At 40.8% G+C, this 24,215-nt stretch overlaps 1 protein-coding gene across 4 annotated transcripts in view; it reads right to left on the bottom strand.

Moving 5' to 3' along the window:
* Window positions 1–24,215, bottom strand: part of LOC104642887 (interleukin-18 receptor 1) — a 53,300-nt gene that overhangs the window by 9,651 nt on the left and 19,434 nt on the right. Inside the window, exons 12-17 of one of the 4 annotated variants that reach the window (XM_075738700.1) lie at window positions 23,980–24,141; window positions 22,246–22,404; window positions 5,504–5,635; window positions 4,124–4,391; window positions 3,856–4,030; window positions 2,364–2,538 (exon numbers count right to left, since the gene is read on the bottom strand). In XM_075738700.1, the coding sequence (XP_075594815.1) occupies window positions 2,364–2,538; window positions 3,856–4,030; window positions 4,124–4,391; window positions 5,504–5,635; window positions 22,246–22,404; window positions 23,980–24,141 (1,071 nt within the window). Of the gene's footprint in view, window positions 1–2,363; window positions 2,539–3,855; window positions 4,031–4,123; window positions 4,392–5,503; window positions 5,636–17,665; window positions 20,598–22,245; window positions 22,405–23,979; window positions 24,142–24,215 lie in introns of those variants that run through there. The other 3 variants (XM_075738717.1, XM_075738709.1, XM_075738727.1) reach the window with 3 other exon arrangements.

Raw genomic sequence — 24,215 nt, 5'->3', positions numbered from 1 at the left:
GGCCTACAGGAAAGCTGGAGAGGGACTGTTTATCAGGGAGTGTAGTGACAGGACAAGGGGTAATGGCTTTAAGCTGAAAGAGGGTCGATTTAGATTAGGTGTCAGGAATAAATTCTTCACTGTGAGGGTGGTGAGGCACTGGAACAGGTTGCCCAGAGAAGCTGTGGATGTCCCCTCCCTGGAAGTGTTCAAGGCCAGGTTGGATGGGGCTTTGGGCAACCTGGTCTAGTGGAGGGTGTCCCTGGCCATGGCAGGGGGGTTGGAACTAGACGATCTTTGAGGTCCCTTCCAACCCAAACCATTCTATGATTCTATGATTGCCATCTTATATCAGCTGAGGAGCTCAGCATCTATCCTGCACTTAAGGTTATTTAAGATTCAGAAATTAAGTCCCTGCCTTGCAAAACTCCCCAAAGGATGCAAACCTCATACCAGCTGCCTGCCAAGCCCCATTCTATGCCCAGTAAGTGTACATACAGCACACACACCTCACTCACTTTAAATACACAGCACAGATACTTGCATTACAATAACCGTGCTTTTTTTCAAAATAAGGGCTGCCAAAGGACACAGATAATGACACCCACAGTTCATACAATCTACTTATCAACTACCCAGGCTCCGGGAAAACAGCCCGAAGAGGCTAAAAACCACAGCTCTGATATTCTAGGAAAGTCCCATTGTGCAGGAAATGGTGCCACACAACACTTTTTTCTTAAAACCAAGCCACAGCAGAGAAATGTATGCAAGATCGGGGAGGTGTATGTGTACATGGCACCTTTCAAGTGTTTTTCTGACTGTGCTGTGTAGTGAGGGAAAAGAATTGAGAAGCTCAGTGCGTTAGCACAGGTTCAGCCAGATGAGAATAAATGCAAGAGCTAGTCCATCCCTTCTTGGAAAATATTGTGGGAATATAGCCAGAGAGAACAGTGGAAGAGCACCAGATGTTGTAACCCAGCATATAGAGGTCTCAAAAGTTGTTTTCCAGACATGGTTTCCAGGCCCTGTCCTGATGGGGTGTATATTTTTTTCCCATGACTTCTTAGTACTAAATGCATCAAACATCTGCAAAAAAGGGACCAGCTATTTCAGAGGGGTGCTTTCCTCACTAGACCATGGAATTTCAGCAGAGTGGTGTCCTCACTAAACCACAGAACCAGGTTACCTCACCTGACACCTTTCTTTTGCTCCCTGAATCTTGTTCTCCCTTCCACAGAGTGGCCCACTTTCCACCAGCATGCTGAGAACAGGTCCTGTGCTATTGTCATACAGAAACACCTGTACTGGGTCCACCCAGCTCAGGATATAGAATAGGTGTAGCTATGGTTTCCTCTGGGACCTGTGATTGACTGGAGTGACAGGAGTGTCTGATGAGACTGTCTTACAGAACTCAATCACAGATATCTGAAGAAAAGCATAACCACATCTCTCTCCTAGCAAACTAAACAGAGTCTCCCTTGTTTGTGATCCTGAGTTGCTAGCATGCTCCCTTGCACAGTGTTGACATTGTCCAACAGCACTCTGCCAGGCAATATCTGGGTTTCGCAGAGGACAGTAAATATTATGGAAAAGGTCACCATAATTTGAAGGAGAATATAAGGCCATGCCATATCACTGTGCCATAGAGTTCAGGCCAGTTTTATTTAGTAATCGATACAAAGCCTAAAAGAACAGGTCATGCAGGCAGTGATGCTTTCTCCCAAACAGCACAAGCAACAACAAACGGCTTGTTTTTCAGTTAGATTGCTCACAGGTCTCCTGTTTCCTCTGCTGTTAAAAAGTTATGTGGAAGATGGGCAGCGGTCCCACCAACATCACCTTCCTCATCATTGTCAAGTGAAAAAAATGAAGGTCTCATCCATGCCACAAGGAATGATTTTGTTATCTAACTTCTACTTTCACATGCGCCTCTACTTCAGAGACAAAGATACACTGCTTTTGTCCACATTTCCCATGCAGGATTAGCACTCTTCCCTCCTAGTATGCGAATATCTTCCTTACACACCCGATACAGTACATGGAGAACATTGGCACCAGTTGGAGTTTATGAATTCTACTCCCAGATCAAGAGATCTAAATCCTTTTGTAGATTTGATCCCCACTGTTAGGAACTACAATAAATCCAAGGCAGAATTAGATCTTGAAAATGATTGCATTGTATGCTACATGTTATTACTGAACATTGAAGGTTCTAGTCAATGTCCCAAAATGTCCTCAGAATACTTGGAAGAGACCATGTGGCTAATTCAATTTATGTGTTTTTCAGAACAAGAGCCTGAACAAAAGACATAAATAGGGTAGGAAAGAATAGAGAAAATATACTTTACTTGAGGTATTTTATTCTGAGTTACTATATTACTCACCAATGACTTCTACTGTTACTACTGTTCTCATTGTCCACTTGGTAGTGTTGTCATATAGAGTGTAATCACACACATATATTCCAGCATCTGTGGCATAGGTTGGATTCAAGTAGATTTCATTATGCTTAAGCTTTAGGCTTGGTCTGCTCTTCCTATGTTTTATCTGATGACCATTCTAAGGAAAAGAAAAGAATATCAAGGAATTATAAGTCCTTTTTTTGTTTTTGTTGCTGTTATTAAATTATATTTTAAGATATTTGGATTGGATTACCATGGCAGTAGGGCTAAGCCAAACTCTTTCCACTGAAGGCCAAAAAAAAGATTTATTAGTCTGAGAACATTTGTCAATGATATTAAATGTGGTCTATGATATGTGAATACTGTTGTCTTTTAAAAAAATTACTTAAAATTTGTGGTTGTTGAGAGAAATGTGAAATCATGAGCCTAATGTAAATTAAACTCCTATAACTAAAGAGCAACAAAAAGGAACACTTTTTTGATGGACTGGGTATTTTTTATTTTGTAAACAAAATATTTTGAAAACATTTTTATGTTCTTTTATGAGAAGTAAATCATGGGTTTGGATTGTCTGAGATTGACAACACTGCCATTACTTTGAAAAGGATGAAAGCTGACTATTCTTTGAAAAGCACTCCTATTTTTCAGCTTAGTGTACTGATATTCTCTAAGACCACTGAGTGTTTTCCTTAAATTCCTGAAAAAAATCCACTAACACAAAATGGAAAGAATATCCTTAAATTCAGTGGGCTTCAGATCAAGATGTAGGTAAAGATACAGCTCATTTAAAGTTTGAAAGTAAATGAAGAGTAACTTTGACTAGATCACAATTCGACTTGATAGAATAAATAATGTAAATAATACCAGGTAGTAAAATGCACAATTGAAATTGCAGTCATTTTCATTTGCTCATTTAAACAGATTTAGATGGTATATTGCAATCCTTACAAACACAGTAACAATAAATTTTACCTTGCAAGTATTTTAGTGGTCATTTGAAAAAGAGTAAGTCAATAATGTTTCAGTGGAATAGTGTTGCATTAAAAATAAGGGGATTGGAAAGAACAATTTGAAACTTTAATCTTAAAAGAATTTTGTTTCTAACAAAGCCACTTTTTCCTTGGTACATTTGATATTTTCAGAATTTAAAATGTCAAAACAAAACTTAAAATTTAAAATTTCAATCATATGTCAGTTTAGTAAAAAACTTATTTTGATTCTCAATTACTTCAGTTTGTTAGCTGAAGAGAAAGCATTTCTAGGCTTCTATTTCATGGAATGTTATTTTGGATGTGGCAAAGTTCTTCAAAACTCTTCAAAACTTACAGACTTGATATATAGCAAGTCAAGATTCTACTTTTGGGTTGAATTTCTCAGGCTGCATTGTCTGCCAAAGAAGAGTTCAAGAACCTATGGCACATGAGCATTAACTAGACCTAAATCTATACCTCCACTGAGCTCGAATGACTCTTACCTTGTACCATTTTACATCTGGCTCTTTTGTATGGCTGTAGCATTTTGTCCCAGGACAAGTTATTGAATTGCTTTTGCCAGCAGTAAGAGATAGCATATTTGTGTCATAACCTGAACATTTTGCCGCCACCTTTGTTTGAACCTCCAAAACAATTTTGAGACATGGCATTTTTTCCCTGAGTGATGCAGAAAAAAAAAGTTAAATATTTAGTACACAAAAACAAATTAGTTCTCATCTAGAAATATAAGCCTTTTGCTCTGTTACATACCATATCATACAGATGTACACTCCAGAAGCGTTGTCCCTTACTGGTTTAAACCAAAGTGCATCCCCTTGGAGAGCAGGATTAGAGCTTTCCTTGATAGCCTTCAGTGACTCTCTACCTTTCTGATGCCAGAACCATTTCACCTTATGTTGTTTTAGAAGTGAGTTGTTATAAGAGTGGTTAGCATCTCTATCTGGTAAAGTGCATTGTAAAACAAACTCCTCATCACTAATTGCACGATACCATATTTGAGGTTCAACGTGGGAACATCCTGAAAAGCAGGACAATAAGATATCAGTACCACCTGAAAGAGCACACAGTCAACATGTTAAAAAAAAATTAAAATTAGGAATACTACAAAAATACAACTTTACCTTTCTTTGTGTTAAATAATTTTTTATGTGACTGGATGCTAGGCTAATAGAGAATAGATTTCCTTAAATGTGGAATCTGCCAATGTTCTCAAAAGTTTATTGGAAGGTTTATTAGGCCTTTTTCAAAAGCCTAATGTGAAAATAGCTAAAGATTTTTAGTGAACTGAAGATTTTCACATGGGTGCTAACCTGTCAAACCTCAACCCTGTAGAAGAGCAGATGTAGCTCTTCTAGCTCTCCCCATAATAATGGAGAAGGGATCCACATGAACCTGAAGAAGCGGAGCCTGCCTGCCACAGCCCCTATTTAGGCTAAGATTGACAAGCATTATCATCTCACTGCTTTCAAATCTTTCCGCTCTTATGTTTCAGTTACTGTCACTAAAATTAGACAAATTTTTGGATTCTGAAAGCCTTGGTCATCCATTCTAACCCCAAATTCTCTAAAGGCTGACCAGCCTTGCTCTGTAACCCCTCCTGCCAGTCAGGATGTGGTAACCCGTGAAAGTATGGCAGGATTTCACTTCAGCAGAAGGGAGGGCACAAATTCTTCAGTTCCTCGCCTGCCCACCTGGGAGGATCTTCACAGTTTCAGTTTCTCTCTGCAAACTGAATTGGATCAAGCTCCTCCAGATCGATCGTGTGGGTGGAGGACTTTGATACAACAGTCTCACCCTGCCTTTCTCTTCCTTCTCCCTCCCAACAGGCCTGGGCCAGCTGCTGGAGACTTCAAGAAGTCACAGAAGCAATTCATTTGCTCCATTCAATTCTCAGAAATTCTCCTTTACATTTACTCTTTTCTTTTCATTGGGGAACTGAATTTTGAATCATACTTAGGGTAAACTGTATTACTGATACTTAAAAAGCTTGCAGAAATGCTAGCTGTTTGCCTGAAACGAGCATGAACAGGTGTATGAAAATCTCATGAAGGCATGGCAAAATGCAGATTCACTTTTCTCAGCTGTCAGAAAGCACCACGAACACTAAATCTCACCAAAGCAGACTCTTACCTGGCAAATTAATCTCTCTAACTTCTGCCCCACTGACAAACAATGCTAGAATCCAGAACAAAGTGAGCATGATTTTCTTTATTAATTTTGGTTGATATTCTGAGACATTTTCTTTAAGAATCATCTTGCTTTCTGTAAAAGAGGAAAACAAATACTTTTCTGTAAGTATTACACCAATAAGATAGGTAGACAATTACATATTTTATTATGTAACTCTGTAAAACTTAGCAGACAGTATTTCCTAGATATTGCGCTCTTTAAAAATGGGGTTTGCAGCACTCTTCCTGCTCATAGTATTTCACACAAACACAGGGTAGATGATATTCAAGAATATGCAACAATCTCTTTAAATACATCTTGCATATAGTTGCTACAGATGGATTTCCACATTATACCTACAGCAATGCAGAACTCCACATCTGGAGTGGAAGTGCAGGTCTTTCAGCAGCTGTTGCTGTTAGAAGAGGAACCTGTCCTCTAAGATGACTGAAAAGATACCAAATAACAAAATCAGCTTTTAGTTAATGACAGCTATCAGCAGCAGTCTGAGAAAGCCATAACTGGCACCAAAAACCATGGAGCTCTGTTGTAGCTTGAAGGCCAGCAGGCCCAGAGTGTGTCCACTGGATTCCTCTGGGATTAAATCAAATCTGAATACATACAGCAGCTGCAAATGGCATGGAGTCCATGGGGTTGGAGTAGAACTATGCAGAAGTGAAATCCTCAAAGCATGTACTATATGGACAGCCGGTCTTTGGTTCTAACTCTTTCACCCAAGAGACATGCTCCTATTAGGCTTTAATACCAGCTAAAATGGACATACTGTAAGATGTCTGCTAGGTTCAGCAGAGCAACCTAAAAGACCCTTCTTCTCTTCCGTGACTTACCTGCGTGTTCAGCATCAGACCTCACTTCTGCACCACAGTGCTGTGAAGAACTGCTTGAATGACCCTAGCAGAGATGTGCTGAACAGGGTAACATCCACACCATCATCAGGTATCATCAGCTCTGTGGTGTACCGTCTGTGAGCTGAGACCAGGAACACCCAGGGGATTTGGGAGCAGGTCCACAAAGCACTCAGCTGCACGCAGACCACTATATTACAGCATCCTGTCCAAGATGAAACCCCAAACCCTGCTGTGTGAAGGGGTTTGCCTCTCCTACTATGAGGTTTTATCTGTGACCCACAGCCTTCTCAGCCACAAGGCAAGGGGGAAGGCAGGCTGTCAAGCGTGCGTAGTCAACAGTCATGGTTAATTTGGGTATTTAGTAAGAACATATACAACACCTGTGATTGATTGACATGTTCGGAGTGCCTGATCCAGGATCTCAGTGGATAAAGGCCATGTGCTTTACTGATGTTCACATTGTGCAACTGAGACCTCCTGGAGCTTTTTTCTTTGCTCAGCCACAGAGTGACTCTGCATTTGCACAGCTGCCAGAGAAGCACTGAGTCACGCCAAGGGAAAAAAGGGTCAGGCAAAGGCTAGTCCCTTGTCTGTTGGCACTTCATGCAAATCAGACACAACTCATACAGGCAGGCAGCAAGAGAGCATCCAGTGCATCTGAGCTAGCAAGAGAGGTGAAGAGAACTCCCACTCTGCACTTTTTCAGGAAGCTATTCTGTGTAGACAGGAGCACTTTAGTCACCATTCTCTTCAGCATGTCTCTATTCCTTGCAAGTGAGTGGAAAGATCTATTTTTATGCTCAGAGGTCACATGGAGTTAACTCATTTGTCTTAACCCATCCTGGTGCTTTGTTACAGATTGGCTCCTGCCAACTGTCATCGCCCCATACATCTTTTAAAATCATCCTGAAACTCCAAGCCAATAAGCTTGAATAAAGAGATAGTTTCCTACCAGCACTGGGCAAAAGCCCTCCTAAATTTTAAGACGACTGTTCTTATCCACTGCAAAAAGATTAATGGATCCTGACCCTTTGGAATCTGAATTTATGACAATAGTGAAGAACTCTCTCAAGGCATTCATTAGGGCTGCAAATCTGTCCCTATTCATACTGTATAAAACAAAGGAAAATGTTTTGAGTTATGTCACCCATCAGCCCATGTGGCAAAGGCATACTGGTGCCAGTAGCAAGCAGGACCCAAGGGCCTTGCGTGTGATTCAGTGCTGCAGTCCCTTGAGCAGGTGAGCTGATGTAATGGGTCACTGTTGTCAAAAGGGGAAGGTCTCATCTGCTTCTCCATCCTTCCCACTACCCTCTTCCTTGATCCCCTAAAAACAGTCTCGCCCCCTTCCTGTGACAGCTCTGGTCCTCTCTGGTGACTCAGTTCAATTTATTAATCCACCAGAAGCTACCTGAGGAGTGCCTGACCTGGCATAAGATAAGCAGTTGGAAGCATTTACTTCCCAGCTACCCATTTGTCTGTAATCAGGGAATTTAAAAGTGTTGTCTTGCAAGTGTGCTTGACAGGAAGAGACATGTTCACAGCAGAAGCAGACAGCAATTACCCAAGGAGGGGGGTACCTGAAACAGGATCATCTTAAACTGACCATTCAGGTGTATTTGCACTGTAGGTGAACTCAAAGTGATTCAGTGACCCAATATATTCAATGACTCATTTTATCTTGGTCAGTATCTGTCAGAAAAAGAAAGTACTCTAGGCAATGTATTATCAGTCTCTCCACCTTCTCCTGCCATGTACGTATCCTTAGACTAGGGATTTAGGCTGACATTTAATTAGAAAGTAACTTATATACGAAGGAAACTAATGTGGTGTAAACATAATTTCCTGTAGTAAAAAAATATAAGAGAGAAGAATAAGAACTGTATTATTTTGCCCATGTTTCGATTCCTAAAGGACTCTCACAAGAAAACAGTAAATATCTATTTCATAGCATTTTGTGTTATTTACATAAAATATAAGCAAAAGGAATCAAAATCAATTTCTTGAGAGCTGCATCAAGTTTCATGATATCTCTGAAGTCTAGTAAAGAATGGCATGCCACAATCTTACAATCAACTATTCTGATTCTGATGAAAATCACTTCAGTGTCAGAGCTATCAGTTCCTGTGTTTTGTATTGGATTTACATCAATGGAAAGGCAAACATAATCTGATTCTAAGATTAGTAATAGTCACACAGAAGAAAAAAAAATACCTACAAAGCGAAAAAAAAAAAACAACACTAACAAAGCTACTTACTAAGACACTATTGTTTTGTCTGACCAAGCAATTAAATTGAATTTACTTTAAAATGCACATTCAAAGACAATAAAATCCACTCACCTGTCAAGCAGATGGGGTAAGAAGGACTAAAATCTGAAGCTAAAAGCTACAATTTTAAAAAAAAAAAATTATCTGAAAATCTTACCTGCACATCTTACACTACATGATAAGTATTGTGGTTAGTTCTGGCTGTGCACTGTGTTGAGTCTGTTTCCTTTACAGGAATTTCCTCTACCTCACTGTCATCATCCCTTCCTTTCTCAGTTTAGTTGCGTTAGGTTCAAAATTTCCGGGTCATTTTCTTGTAAAAAGAACAGGGGAAAAAACTTTGTCCCTTGTAAAAGATCAAAGCCTTTTGGATTCTAAAATCTTTTATTTGCAATGTGTGCAAAAATGCATTGGACTTTCTAGTCTGCTTCATTTAAGAGCAGGAAGGGTAAAAGATTATTTCTTTTTTACCCAAATACTGCTACTAGATGGTTCAAAAAATTGTGTAATATCTCAAACCTACAAGAGAGCCACGTTTCAGCCCAATACAGAATAATATTCACTGTAAGACCTGAGTTGTCCTTACCCGTAGTCTCCTCAGCTACCTTCCACACCCACTGCAAGTGGGCACTATAAGGAGGCTGTGACACACTGTTAATTTCTATCTGTGTCCTCCCAGTTAAGCCTTGTTGGTTACCCCATCACAGCTTTGGCAGAAAGAGAAAAGAGAAGCCCTGATGAATATGAGCTATCTGTGACTTGTCCCCCGGGCCTGCTAGGCAAGCAGGGCACTTCAGCACATACAGTCCCACACGCTCCAGCCCCTCTTCCAGGCTTTCTGTATGGATGCGAAACCCGTAAAGGACAGGCTGTACAGTGACTCAAACTACATAAAAGCATCTGAGAGCACTTTGTTATCAATTCACCCTATTTCAGTAGCAAACATGTAAATATATTGGTCCATCAGTTTGCAGTAGACTTTTTTTCAAGAACAGTAGGACTTGTTTCTTCTTTTCTTGTGTGACGTTCACTCTCTTTACTGCAGGTTGGATCAATTACACTATTTCCACAACAAGAAGCTAAAAAAAGGCTTTTTGCTATATAAGACACAATTTAAATGTTGCTTCTGTTTATACACATACCTTAAAGCAATGGCCAGTATTAACACTTGGTTATATTGGGTCCTGAGCATTTGGAGACATAGGATGTGTATTCTCAGCTTCTACCGTGTGTTTATCTCTCTGCTCTTTACAGCCCACTGACAATCAAGCTTGGTGATTGTCTCCTAAAATATCTTCAGTGTTTTGCCCCAGTACAAAATGTGTGTTTTGCCCCAGTACAAAATGTATGTTTGGTTTTTGAGTTACAAAACCCTCCAATGTAACTCTGTAGGTCTCAGTATAAAGAATTAAGTTTTTTTGAAGATGTCCTTTCTGACTAGAAAAAAAAAAATAAATTTACTTTACTCTTCCCTTGAAGAAATTACAGAATGCAACATCAAGCCCATGCCACCTTCAACCTATTGCTCGGATTATCAGAGAAGATAGCTGTTTCCCAAAGACACATCTTACAGACACAAAACATACTTCATTCATTTTAAGTACTAATTGTCGTACTCTCCAAGTAATAGGTTTATTACATTCAAAAAATTAAATAGAGCAGTCCAACTGTTAGAGTAGATCTTAGAAATACAACAGAAGCACCAATCACATAGAGTTTTGAAAGCCATGCTGCCAGAAGACTGAGGGGTATAGCATATTGGTTACCACACTGGATGAAAATCTTGTCAAATAGTACCAAATATTCGGCTGATCCTCTGCTCAATTCACCCCTTCCTCTTTTTTAACAGTAATGTGTATGCTAAAAAGCAGCCTCACACGCCTGCACTTTCCAAGGTCATATTTATCCTTTGCTGCGAGAGCAAGTTTATAAAGGAGAGGGTAAAGGACTGCTCCGGAATACCCTCCCTGCTTCCTTTCTCTCCCCCCCCTCTCCTCCCCCTCACTCACTGACTCACTCACCCTCCCACTCACACTGTTTTTATGCTATAGCTCCAGGAAATTGTGCCTACCCACACCTGTGGAAAGTCAAGGTCCATATCTTACATTGTCCATCTCACTTTTGCTCAAGCATTTTGCCAGCCAAGAAGCAGGGGGAAAGCGTCTCAGTGTGCATGTAATGTAGTCTTATCATGCTGGGAGGATTACATCTCTTTAGCATTCTGCTGCTGTTCTGGCTTGACACATTTACACATCACCTCCTCCTCTGCCCAGCTATGGTTAACACCGAGTGGGTAAGAAATTTTCCGCTCCAATTACCTTCTACACTGAGTCAATGGTGTTGGTTCTGCTGTCACAGGAGGTGTCTGAACAATATCAAAACATGAACCTCTGTCCATTTTGTAATACAGTCAGTGAAATGGCATACAGTCAAGCACAGTTTATGCAGCAGTGGGGTAACTCACCTATTACTCCTCTGTGAAATAAGTGAAGGTGGTGTTATTTAGTACAAATTTGCTGCACGATAGTGCATTCTGCCTTGGGCATCAGGGTGTAAAATGGCTAGTGCCACAGAAGTACTTTGGATGTACTAATAACTGAATAGATCACTTGCTGACAGAGAAAGAGCAAAGCAAATACTCATGACTGAGACCTTTAAAATCTTTTCACTCTCACAAGCTTTAATGGTTAATTAGAAAAGATTGTCTAGCACCTCAAATTCCATGGCAATCCCTTCTTGCCTTCCTTGATAGTCTAGCCTGCTTACTGCAAGCCAAGAAACATAAAAATGACAAGGATTACCATTGTTGTATTATGGGTTTTCTTTCAGAAACTTACTGTGCTCCAGCAGAAAAGTAGGTCAGAATAATTCCCTATTACTCCTCTAGGAGACCTTACTTTACTAATGGCTTTACTGCCCATCATAAATTTATTCATGGCCACATGTCCTTGTGTGAATACTGTTCCTTAGCTTAAACAGCTCTTCTTCTTTCTAGTGCTTTTTCTCTTCCTATATGCATTTGTTGACAATGCTCCCATTCCTTTCCTGTTTCATTTTACCAGCCTAAACAATTTAAACTCTTCTAGGATCCCTTCACATGGTTCTCCTGATGATCCTCAGGCCTCTGCCTTAAGGTCTCAAGGTCTCAAATCACTAGCAGCCCTTCATGGGTATTTGCGTTGTATTGTCCCACTTTCCTTCCTCATGCTGGCAGCTGGCAACAAACCTGAAGTTCTCAAAAGTTTTAATTTCCAAAGTATGAGTTCCTTCTTTGTAGCTGAATTTTTTGCTGCTAGTCCCCAAAGGCAGTATCTTCCTTAAGTGGTACACAAATATGCTTAATATACTACATATTAAGCCACTATACACAGATAGAGACAATGCTATCACAGTTGAGCTGAATATTTAGGCTCGAGCCTCCATCTGAATGCCTGAATTCAGATATGAGGTGTAGCCCATAATGAAGTCCCTCAAGAGATCTCTTTGCTACGGATATTCAGATTATTCCTAGTATGTACTGACAGCTCTTCACAAACAGACACAATGATTTCTGAATTTGCTCAGTTGTTTCTAAAAAATCCAATCTGTGTAGCATTACAAGTAATAGTTTTGGAACCTCTTATGGAACTGCATGCCTTCACCATAGTCAAAAAGCCTCAAACAGCTACAATTTTCTTGCAATGCATGGTAAACAGTTTTGTAACCACATATTTAAATGAGGTCTCCAGCACAAGATGGAAATTGTCTTAACTATAGTAGTGGTCAAAAGAATTAGAGCAGTGAATCTATTTCATTATCTGTCAGAAATACCTTAAGTCATCAATGTACTGAACTCTATTATTTTTGTATTTGATGATAGGTAATAACTAACAAATGTATTACACTGGACTCTGGTATATCTTGCTGATGTACATACTATATCTCACCAATAGAGGCCAGATGGAAGATCAAACAATGCAGTATAAGAGACAAATCCCTGTGATGACTCATTTATATATTTAGCTGATGATGAAACTAAAAAATGAGATTATTGTGGTCTATCTGCAGCTGCTTTCACTGAAGTTCAGGAAATTTGGATTGTTGAATCATAGGAAGATGTCTTGAGTTGATCAAAACTGGAATAGATTCTTGTGGACCCTTTCTTTCATTTTGTGTTTTTACATAACTTGTGGCTATTGCAGAAAGTTTAGTAACTACTGTTTCACTCAGGCACTAAATCAGAAAATTATTTCCTAAAAATGCAATCACATTTTCTTTTTCAAAGCACTGAATATTTTTCAACTACATCACAACTATCTCACTAGGAAAGGCAAAATTTCAAACATTTTATTAAATTTATATAGGATTTAATGATGTAAAAGTTGTCTCTCCTGTGCAAGCCAGACCGTAGATATCTCTAAAAAGAAAGTTGGGTTTTTTTTACTTTCTCTAAGAAATCAAGATAGAAAAGAACAAGTTTAAGCACAGTTCTAGAGTAACCTTCCAGGCCTTCCAGACTCATGCATCTATCTTCATACTTGCTAATTTTTATTTTCTTGCCTTTAATGACCTGAGGCATCAATCTACTGATTTCTGGAAGTGACACAGAATTCTGGACCATCCTGCACAAATCAACTGTGTATTTCCTTTAGGTCTGAAATGTCCAGCATACACTAACCTTGCCATGTGCCTCTTTTTGTGCTGACTGCAACAGTTAAGTTTAACTTCTAGTTCGGTAAACACACTACTGACAATTTGCTTCTACATGCATCTTCAGTTGCTCTGCAAACATAACCAGCAAATCATAGAATCATAGCATTGTTTTAGTTGGGAAAGACCTTTAAGATCATCAAGTCCAACCGTTAACCTAGCACTGTCAAGTCCAACCACTAAACTGTGTCCCTAAGCGCCACATCTACACGTCTTCTAAATACCTCCAGGGATGGTGACTCAAGTACTACCCTGGGCAGTCTGTTCCAATGATTGACAGCCCTTTCGGTGAAGAAATTTTTCCTAATATCCAACCTAAACCTCCCCTAGCACAACTTGAGGCCATTTCCTCTTGTCCTGTCACTTGTTACTTGGGAGAAGAGACCCATGTCCAGCTGGCTATAACCTCCTTTCAGGTAGTTGTAGAGAGCAACAAGGTCTCCCCTCAGCCCCCTCTTCTCCAGGCTAAACAACCCCAGCTCCCCCAGCCACTCCTCATAATTCTTGTGCTCTAGATCCTTCCCCAGCTTTGTTGCCCTTCTTTGGAAACACTCCAGCACCTCAGTGTCCTTCTTGTAGTGAGGGGCCCAAAAATGAACACAGCACTCAAGGTGCGGCCTCACCAGTACAGGAGGATGATCACTTCCCTGGTCCTGCTGGCCACACTATTCCTGATACAAGCCAGGATGCTGTTGGCCTTCTTGGCCACCTGGGCACACTGCTGGCTCATATTCAACCGGCTGTCGACCAGCAACCTCAGGTCCTTTTCTGCCAGGCAGCTTTCCAGCCACTCTGCCCCAAGCCTGTAGCGCTGCATGGGGTTGTTGTGACCCAAGTGCAGCACCCGGCACTGAGCCTTGTTGAATGTCATACAGTTGGCCCCAGCCCATCGATCTAGCCTGTTCAGACCCCTCTGTAGAGCCTTCCTACTCTTGAGCAGATCAACACTCCCACACAACTTGGTGTCATCTGCAAACTGACCGAGGGTGCACTCGATCCCTTCCTCCAGATCATTGATAAAGACATTAAAGAGAACTGGCCCCAGTACTGAGCCCTGGGGAACACCACTTGTGACCGGCCACCAACTGGATCTAACTCCATTCACCACAGCTCTTTGGGCCCGGCCATCCAGCCAATTTTTTACCCAGCGAAGTGTACGCCTGTCCAAGCCATGAGCAGGCAGTTTCTCCAGGACAATGCTGTGGGAAATGGTGTCAAAGGCTTTGCAAAAGTCTAGGTAGACAACATCAACAGCCTTTCCCTCATCCACTACTCAGGTCACCTTGTCATAGAAGGAGATCAGGTTAGTCAAGCAGGACCTGCCTTTCATAAACCCATGCTGACTGGGCCTGATCACTGGTTATCCTGTACGTGCCACCATATGGCACTCAACATGAACTGCTCCATAACCTTCCCCTGCACTGAGGTCAGACGGACAGGCCTGTAGTTCCCTGGATACTCCTTCTGGCCCCTCTTGTGGATGGGCATCACATTGGCCAACCTCCAGCCAACTGGGATCTTAGCCAGGACTGCTGATAAATGATGGAAAGTGGATTGGTGAGCACTTCCGCCAGCTTCCTCAGTACCCTTGGGTGGATCCCATCTGGCCCCGTACACTTGTGTGTGTCTAAGTGGTGTAGCAGGTCGCTAACCATTTCCCCTTGGATTATGGGGGCTTCATTCTACTCCTCGTCCCTGTCTTCCAGCTCAGGGGGCTGAGTACCCAGAAGACAACTGGTCTTACTGCTAAAGACTGAGGCAAAGAAGGAATTACACAGCTCAGCCTTTTCCTTGTCCTTTGTCACTATGTTTCCCCGCACATCCAATAAAGGATGGAGATTATCCTTAGTCCTCCTTTTGTTGCTGATGTATTTATAGAAACATTTTTTATTGTCTTGAACTGCAGTAGCCAGATTATGTTCTAGCTGGGCTTTGGCCCTTCTAATTTTCTCCCTGCAGAGCCTCACAACATCCTTGTAGTCCTCCTGAGTTGCCTGCCCCTTCTTCCAAAGGCCATAAACTCTCCTTTTTTTCCTGAGTTCCAGCCAAAGCTCTCTGTTCAGCCAGGCCAGTTGTCTTCCCCGCCAGCCCATCTTTCAGCACATGGCGACAGCCTGCTCTTGTGCCTTTATTTCCTTCTTGAAGAATGTCCAGCCTTTCTGGACTCCTCTACCCATCAGGACTGCCTCCCAAGGGACTCTGCCAACTAGTCTCCTATACAGGCCAACGTCTGCCCTCCAAAAGTCCAAGGTAGCAGTTCTGCTGATCCCTCTCCATACTTCTCCAAGAATCAAAAACTACCATTTAATGATTGCTGTGCCCAAGATGGCCTCCAACCATCACATCACCCACAAGTCCTTCTCTGCTTGCAAACAGCAGGTCCAGTGGGACACCTTGCCTAGTTGGCTCACTCACCAGCCGTGTCGAAGTTATCTTCCACACACTCCAGAAACCCCCTAGACTGCTGCTTCTCTGCTGTACTGTATTTCCAGCAGACATCTGGTAAGTTGAAATCCCCCACAAGAACAAGGGCTAGTGATCATGAGACTTCTGCCAGCTGCTTATAGAGTATTTTGTCTGCGTCTTCATCATGATTGGGTGGTCTGTAACAGAACTTCCACTGTGATATCTGCCTTATTGGCCTTTCCTCTGATTCTTACCCATAAACACTCAACCTTATCGTAACCACATTAAGCTCTAAACAATCAAAACATTCCCTAACATACAGGACCACCCCACTGCCTCTCCTCCCTTGCCTATCTCTTCTAAAGAGTTTGTAGCCATCCACTGCAGCACTCCAGTTGTGCGAGTCATCCCACCACGTTTCTGCGATGGCAACTATATCATAGTTTTCCTGCTGCACAATGGCTTCCAGCTCCTCCTGTTTGTTGCCCATGCTGCATGCATTAGTGTAGATGCACTTCAGTTGGGCTACTGATGCCATCACCTTTTTTGAGTGGAGAAGCCCTAATTCCTACCTGATCTTCTGTGGTTTCTAACCCATCAGTAACCCTTGTGTCTTTGCTGTTGCGTGGCTCTCCATCTCCTGCCTTCACTGAGATGGCAGACTGAAGGACCTCACTAGCACACCATCCCACAAACATTGGCATGCTGCCCCCCAGCTTATCCCTAGAGAACCTGCTTTTTCCCCTTTCCCCTTCAAATTGCAAATCTAGTTTAAAGCTCTTTCAATGAGCCCTGCTAACTCCTGTGCAAAAATCCTTTTCCCTCTTTGAGACAGGTGCACCTCATCTGATGCCAGCAGGCCCAGTGTCATGCAGACTGACTGATAATCAAAAAACACAGAATCCTGCAAGTGACACCAGGCTTGGAGCCAGGTATTGGTCTGCTGGCTCTTCCTGCTTCTCCCCTCATAAACTCCTGCAGCTGGAGGGATAGAGGAGAACACTACTTGTGCCCCTGATCCCTTAACCAGTTCCCTCTGTCCTCCAGCCCTTCTACAAATCTCCTGCTTTCTTTACAATCTGGAGAGTGGTGGAAGAAGTACGATTTGTCCTTAAGCTTGGATATGGAGTGATACAGCTGCTTGGGAAAGGGGGGGCATCTACTCCTGTTTCACAAGGTCTATCTCTCCTCATATCTCTGTAAAGAACACAGATTATAGTGAAGGAACAGAAGTGCTTATAGTAGTAAGAAATTATGGATATGGAATGAGATGTTGTGTCCATTTGGAGGGACCTCTTCGCTCAAAGAGCCTCTCCAGAATTGGTACAGACGCTGAAGGTTGACACACAGGACAGGTCACATGGACAACTATAATTCACAAACCACCTACATTTCCAGGCCCTTACATGGTACTACACTATATACTGATACTATATATAATAGTCCCAACTCTTCCCAACATTTATGTTCAAATTATCAACAGACAAGAAGGCTTCTTTGATACTCTTTTTCTCCCAGCCTGCATTGCTTGTGGTAGAAAATGGTCAGCCAGGAACACTAAAAAAAAATAAATGCAGAGACAGACTATGCTCAGTCAGTACTATGTTGTAGTATGTGCAAGAGAGATAAGAATCTTCAAGACTGGTAACTGTAACAGCTGTCTCCTCATTGATCCCATTTGCATCCTCCTCTGAGAAATTGTATGTTGTTTGAATTTCGCTTTGTTTAAATTGTTCTACAGTACAAATGAGACATTTATTGCTTGTGGAGAGCAGGTCTAACCACACTCTTGCTTTTTCTTGCTTTTTTTCCTTCTTACTGTAAGCTTGATTTTACACACTGCTGTCTAACTGCAGCAAAAATGGAAGCCACAGATGTGGAGAGGGGGAAGTAAATTTTTATTAAGTGTAAAAATGGGAAAAAAAGGCAATATAAATCACTGAAATGACCCATTACCTCAAACCAAATCATGTGAATTCACTTATAAATTGACATATACATGATCAGGCAAATCAACACAACTACAGTTTATAGGAGTCATATTAGCAGTTCCTTTTCTCTAGGGACTGGTAAACAGAAAGCAGGCAATTCCAAGCCTTGATTAAAGTCAGTAATTCAGGATACAAGAGTCATAAGAACAACATGTGGCGTTAACATGAGTATGCCTGTCCTTAATTTCTCTTGTCTCCTTTCACCACTGCATGGGCAGTGAGGATCAGCTATAGAGATTAAAGGATACCTTTCTGTGCAAAAATACTTGCCCTTTTACACATATTGAGTTATTCATTGTACTACATCTGAATGTCTGCTTTGCTGGCATTCAAACAACTTTGGAGTTAATCCCATTTAGCTTTCAATCTTCCTCTGTTATTCTGTGAAACCTCAATGCAGTCAAATTCTGTATGGTCTCACAATCTTCAGGGTACAGCTTCATGAGGCACAGCAGGTATATGCAGTCACATCATCTCTCCAGGCTGAGGTGAGGAGGCATTCATGGCAAATTCAGTTTCAATTTATAGCAGCTGATTCTCATAGAGGGTAGGCTCAGTCCAGAGCTTTTAACAAACCACGTACACTATCCATATTCATATGCATAGTATAATGCATTTGACACTTTATGTTGTTAGGCAATACATTGATGACAGCATATGAAAAACTATGTGGCTGAGGAGCAAGTTTAACACCTCAGTTAAGCATCAGGAAAGCTATTAACTTTTCTGTCAGCTGTTTGGCCAAGAAATGGATGTGCTTAGTATGTCTGATGGCATTTCTGAAGTAGGGGCAATCATTAGTCCTGCAGGAGAATGTTAATACTGATCTGTGATTTCAAATCACAGGAAACACTGGTGGAGAAGAACTGAACCTCAAGAAAGATTTGGAAATGTAAAGACATACATAACTACAGAGCATAAATCCTCTTTCAGAGAATGGCTTTTGCCTAAGTACCATGCTTCAATAGTTCTTTAGTTGCCTGACAGAAAGAGGGAGACCTCTTGGAGCTGACCTGAAGGACACCACAAATGTGTGCCTTATTCCTTTGTTCCCTTTCATCTACATGTTAACCTAGCAACTATGGTTGTTATAGTCATAGTTGTCATCTCCATTTTGTAAATCCATGTTTAGCCTTTACTTTTACCTGAGCATGTCAGAAACTATGTTTGATTACAACATATTTGACAAACAACAAGGTATTTCATTCTCATGAATACTGAGACATTGCCATAACACCCAGCACTCCAATTGTCTTCTCAAGTGCACTGAGAAGGTAACAGAGCTCCTCCACTACAGCTGCATGAATTGTCAGTGTCAAAGAGGCATCTCCTCAGAACTAGCATTAGTTGAATGCAAGACAATTTTGAGAGTGGGCTGAGCCTTGATGGTCTCCTAGCAAACTGAGAGAAGATCTCCCAAAATGATTCTCCATTGATTTCTCCCCATTGGTACTAGCTAGAAATACGGTTTCATTTTATCCAGGAATTTATGTCAGATTGGTATCTTCTGCCAGGCAGCTAATAACAAGTGAGGATTACCATGGTTTTGAATGGCGTTACTAAGTTTGTTTTAAAAAATAATACGAAGTACAAGTGTTCCAAAGGTTTAGGAGTATATGTACATACCAAAGATCTCATTTTCACATAAATCTCCTACATCCCTCACCTGAAGGAAGCTCACGGTATAATGTAGATATCAGTGTCCATGAACAAAATACCATTATCTCTACCCCACCCCACCCCCCTTCTCCCTGCCAACATGAGCATTTACAGTATTCACAGTGAACTAGGAAGATGGAAACAGTCTTTACCACTCCTCCAAATCACTCCCACTTGGCTTGTCTAGAGCACATACAACTCAGTAGTGAATACTGTTAGTCAGACCAAATCTGCCCTACTCTTTCTAATCTCCCTTTTCTCTGTTTTCACCTGATTTTTCTGCTTGACATTGCCCAAAGCCTGCACACCAAACTCATTAGGGCAGGAGCGATTTGGGTCTATGCCCAAACAGGATCCTTAGGAAATACCAAAAGGCAAAACCAAGAGCATCTAAATAATAGTACTTTGCAAATACTGATATATTTATTGAAGGGGCTCAAAAAGTATGCAAGTATAACTAATATCATTCTACACTACTGGAAAATGTGAAACCAAAATGTTTTGCATTGTGCTTCATGCCATGTGGTAAGTCCTAAGCAGAATGACATTTCTGCTCCTTGTGCAGATTGCTGAGGAAACTCTCTCTGCGATAGCATTTAGCATTGGGGTTAACATCATCCTAGCCACTGTAACAATCTCTACATTCTTCTCACATCTCAGACTTGGCCTCTTCCAAGAACACTGTCTTCCCAAAGTAAGTGTGCAATTTGTGTTTTCTATTAGTTAGCAAAATGAGCAGTTTTCTGCAGTATCTTCTGTCTCCAGAATTGTTATACAACTGCATTAAAGTCACAGCCCTCAGTCTGTGGTTGAGTCCCTTCTGAGCCTAGGTCAAGATTATTATAGTGCCCCTTGGTGTTTATGTTGGTAGGTTTTGCTGGCATCAGGTACAGAAGGTTCTTCCAAAATCTGGAATTCACAGGAAGAGATTTCTCCTTGTTCCACTTCACAACCTTCTTTGATGGTAAAAGAGACAGTGATTCTGGCAAGAAATTATAGTCACTTATAGGCATATATTCAATTAATATGATCTTAATTTTTCTTTCAACTAAGGCTTTATGCAGTCCACTCTCAAGTTCGTATATGGCTCTGTCAGAAATGTAGTTCTGGCTCAGTATAATGATTAATCTTCGGCTTTTGTCAATAAATGAATGGATATCATCAACAACTGCTGCAAATGAAAGATAAATGCATTCTTAAACTAAATTGAAAGGATAGGCACTCAATCGACTTCTCCTTTAACAATCATACATGTACCAAAAATGTTCCCCTTATAAAGTGACAGCATGTAAGCATCCTGTCCCTCTGAAGGGATTAGTATGCTTTACAGATTTAGACTGTGAAAATGAGCTCAGGTATGACTAAAGCTTGTTCTCTGAAGCAGTTAAAAACCTACACAAAATCTCCAGCTACCCTAGACAGCTGTCTGTCAGTAGTCACATGGATAGAAGGTGGCAGCAAAATTTATTTTTCCTCCAAACAGACATCTCTGCTCTTTCATAATAGATATCATTGGAGTGATTCCACAGAAAGTGATCAATAGCAACCTCCCTCCAAATATTCAGGAGACCTCAGGTTACTCCTTCCTTTACACCACTGAAAAATCTATTGTCAGTAATCCAAGGTTGAGAAGACTAGCATGTGATGACAGAATGAGGTCCAACTGTGTTTTAGATCCATGACTTTGTCATGACCAGCAATGAATGAAATCAAATGGTGATACCCTTCAAACCCCCATGCACCAAATTGAATTCTCCTGCACAACTTCCTGTGCTTGCTTCAGCACCATGGGACAAGGTCTACAGAGACCAGAGATCTAGAAAACATGTCTTGTAGGGAAAGGCAAAGAAAACTGCAGGAGTAACCTAAAAAAAGAGAGAACTGAGAAGAGAAGGAGGCTGACAAGGGTATTACAACACACCAAAGGCTCCTATAAATAGAAATAAATACACTGTTTTCCATATTTACAATGGATCAGACCAGAGAAAAGGAAATAAGCTAAAACTATTGAAAGAATAAGATTGAACACTTCAGACAGCCTTTTTTTAAAACTTAAGGAGAGAAAATAACTAGAAAAAATGGCTTGAGAGAGCTGTGGCACCTCTCAGGTTAGAAAAATACGTCAGAAATGGATACAAGGAGACAAGATCCTGCCTTGTGAAGGAGGCTGACCTTGCTGTTCTGTGTTTTTAACAATGAAATCCCATTCCTCAACTAGATCTTTGGACTAAATGGAATCACCCAATATCTTTTTTCCAATCATCTGCAAAAGGCCATCTATCCAAAGGCCATTTAGAGAAACAAAATTCCATGTTCTCATTTCTAGTTTGTTATGGCATGCATTACATTCACAAAATGGTTTCAGACACCACTCTGAAGATACAGCAAACGTGCAAGTTACCTGAGAATAACTAGTATCAGAGACACCACCTGCTCTGTTCAGTAAAGGTCAGTTCATTCATACGTGTCTGCTCTCAGCAAAAGCAGAGCAAAAGCACTATTACTGTGAAACATCTCACATCATCCGTGTTCTCACCTTAACTTTCTCCATGCTAGCTTTTTCATCTGCTCATCTTGGTTCTGTGTAATTAAAGATATGTGTCTGGGTATGTGTGTAGATGTATATGAATTCATAAGTATATCTATAAAATATGTAAAATGTGTGCATGCAAACTTTGCATGCACATAGTCTAGATTAAATGGAAAATGTAGCATTTCAATGTACAACACATTTGACAAAATTCCTTCTAATTACCGACTTTTACCTTTGTGTGAAAATGATGTGCCTATTTAATGACAAGAATATTCAATACACTTACCTCCTCCAGGGGATACATCCCTCTCAAATATACATAACTTGTACCCAAACTTTTGTTCTAATATCATGGGTAATATCTTCAAAGCAAATTCTCTCTCTTCTTCAATAGGAGAAACACAGTCTTTCAGGTAAGACACAAAGGCATCATATTCTTTACCATCTGGAAAGAAATCACCAATTGTTGTCTTGTTAGCAACCATTAGAAATACAATATCTGATTCACCATTCTGTTTCTCAAAGTTATTGTCTCAGTAGCAAAGCATCTAGAAACTCCTGCTCTTTCCTTTGATACCCCAAACAGTCAAACACAAAAAATTCTGAAACAATTTAAATTTGATACAAAAGATTCTGCTTGCATTTGGCAAATATTTGAAAATAACCTATCCTTTCTACATTAAGGTGGTTTTTTAAAAAATCAGATTAATTTAACCAGTTAATGTCACATATGTGATGATCAAGAAAATGAAGGGAAGCAAAAAATGTATCTGTAACCTGAATGCTACTTAAGTGATATTGCAGATTTTCACTTTTATTTTACTCTTTGTCTAAGATTATCAAGTAGTTCTGTAGAATGGGTACTGGCAAAAGAGAATAAACCAATTTATTCTTTTAATTATAAGAGTATGCCATACCTGGTCATGCTTTGGGCAGTAATTTACAAACATAAAATCAAAGACCAGTCCAGAGGCCAAGTCTACCACATTGAGCAATACCTAATTGAACCTTGCCACAGAACAACTATCATCTGGATGATACAGCGGCACACATAACTTTGCATCTTAAACCGTACTTCTCTTTCCGGATACTTTACTGCATGTAGTTCAGAAGAGAGAGCACAAACTAAAGCCCATGAAACCCTACACATGCAAGAGCCCTAGGAGTAGGAAATCCATTGGCTAGTATCAGACAATCAGTCCCTCCAGGGTGGCCTAGTGCAGGTTCTCAGAGATCCTCCCTGTAAGCCCGTGTACGCACTGAGAGCTAATATCAACAGATAGATAAACACTGGCAGGCATAAATGACATCCACCCGTGACTGAGAAATCTCCAATCACTGCAGTTTATTCAAGCTGTATTCAAGCTGATTTAGAGACTAAGAAGGGCTAAGAAAATCAGGTAGAGAAGTTTTTTTACCGCAATTTTCAAAAAAATTATACCCAGAATTAGGTAACTGTCAAGCTTGCTCCTTAAGTCAAGGTCACAGCGATGCTGCCTGGTAAGATACTGGTAGTGTGCTCTCCTACTGTTCGTAAGTGCAGTTAGTGACAAACCTGTAAACATTGCAATGGCCTCTACAGTCAAGGAAGCATTTTAACTTTTACCTCACTGAAGGGCATCAGTGAGGTGAAAAATTTCTGTCAATGTGCCCATCTGACAACTCCAAAGTGCTCATCCTCTTTACAGATAGATAATTGTAAACTTCTCCACCTTCATCAACTTTTGTGACAAAGAACATGGCAGAACAGAGCACATCTGAACAGCATCTAACCATGTCCCTTCCACCACCTGCTCCAGAGGCAGGTTCTTCACTGTCTTTATCTGCTGTTACTGCCCCAGTACACTCACTTTAGCACCTGACCATCAAGTTCTCTTTTACATATTCTTTCCTGTTTCTACTCACAAAACTTCTGGATTTATTTCATCTCTTCCTCAGAGATGACTGTTTTATAAAACCTGCCAGAAACTATTTTATAATCAATACACTTATTTCAATGTCAGCATTAGCCAAGTCATACCTCCAGCAGTCTCGTCTCTTTTGCATATGTTCCTATAAAATAGAACTAAGTCGACTCTAAACATCACACAGACAAACACCGCAGCTACAGCAACACATGGAAATAGTACAGCAAGGACCATTCCAGTTGTAAATATGTGCACAGGTAGATCTCGGGTGTTCCCTGTAAAACAGAAACCCAGGAAATTCTAGCCTTAACAAAGAGTATTATATGACAAGATTACTGTATTCAGTACT

This window comes from Balearica regulorum, chromosome 1 (assembly GCF_011004875.1).
Source record: "Balearica regulorum gibbericeps isolate bBalReg1 chromosome 1, bBalReg1.pri, whole genome shotgun sequence".
Taxonomy (NCBI): domain Eukaryota; kingdom Metazoa; phylum Chordata; class Aves; order Gruiformes; family Gruidae; genus Balearica; species Balearica regulorum.
The sequence above is the reverse complement of the archived record's forward strand: the minus strand, read 5'-3'. Positions and strand labels throughout refer to the sequence as shown.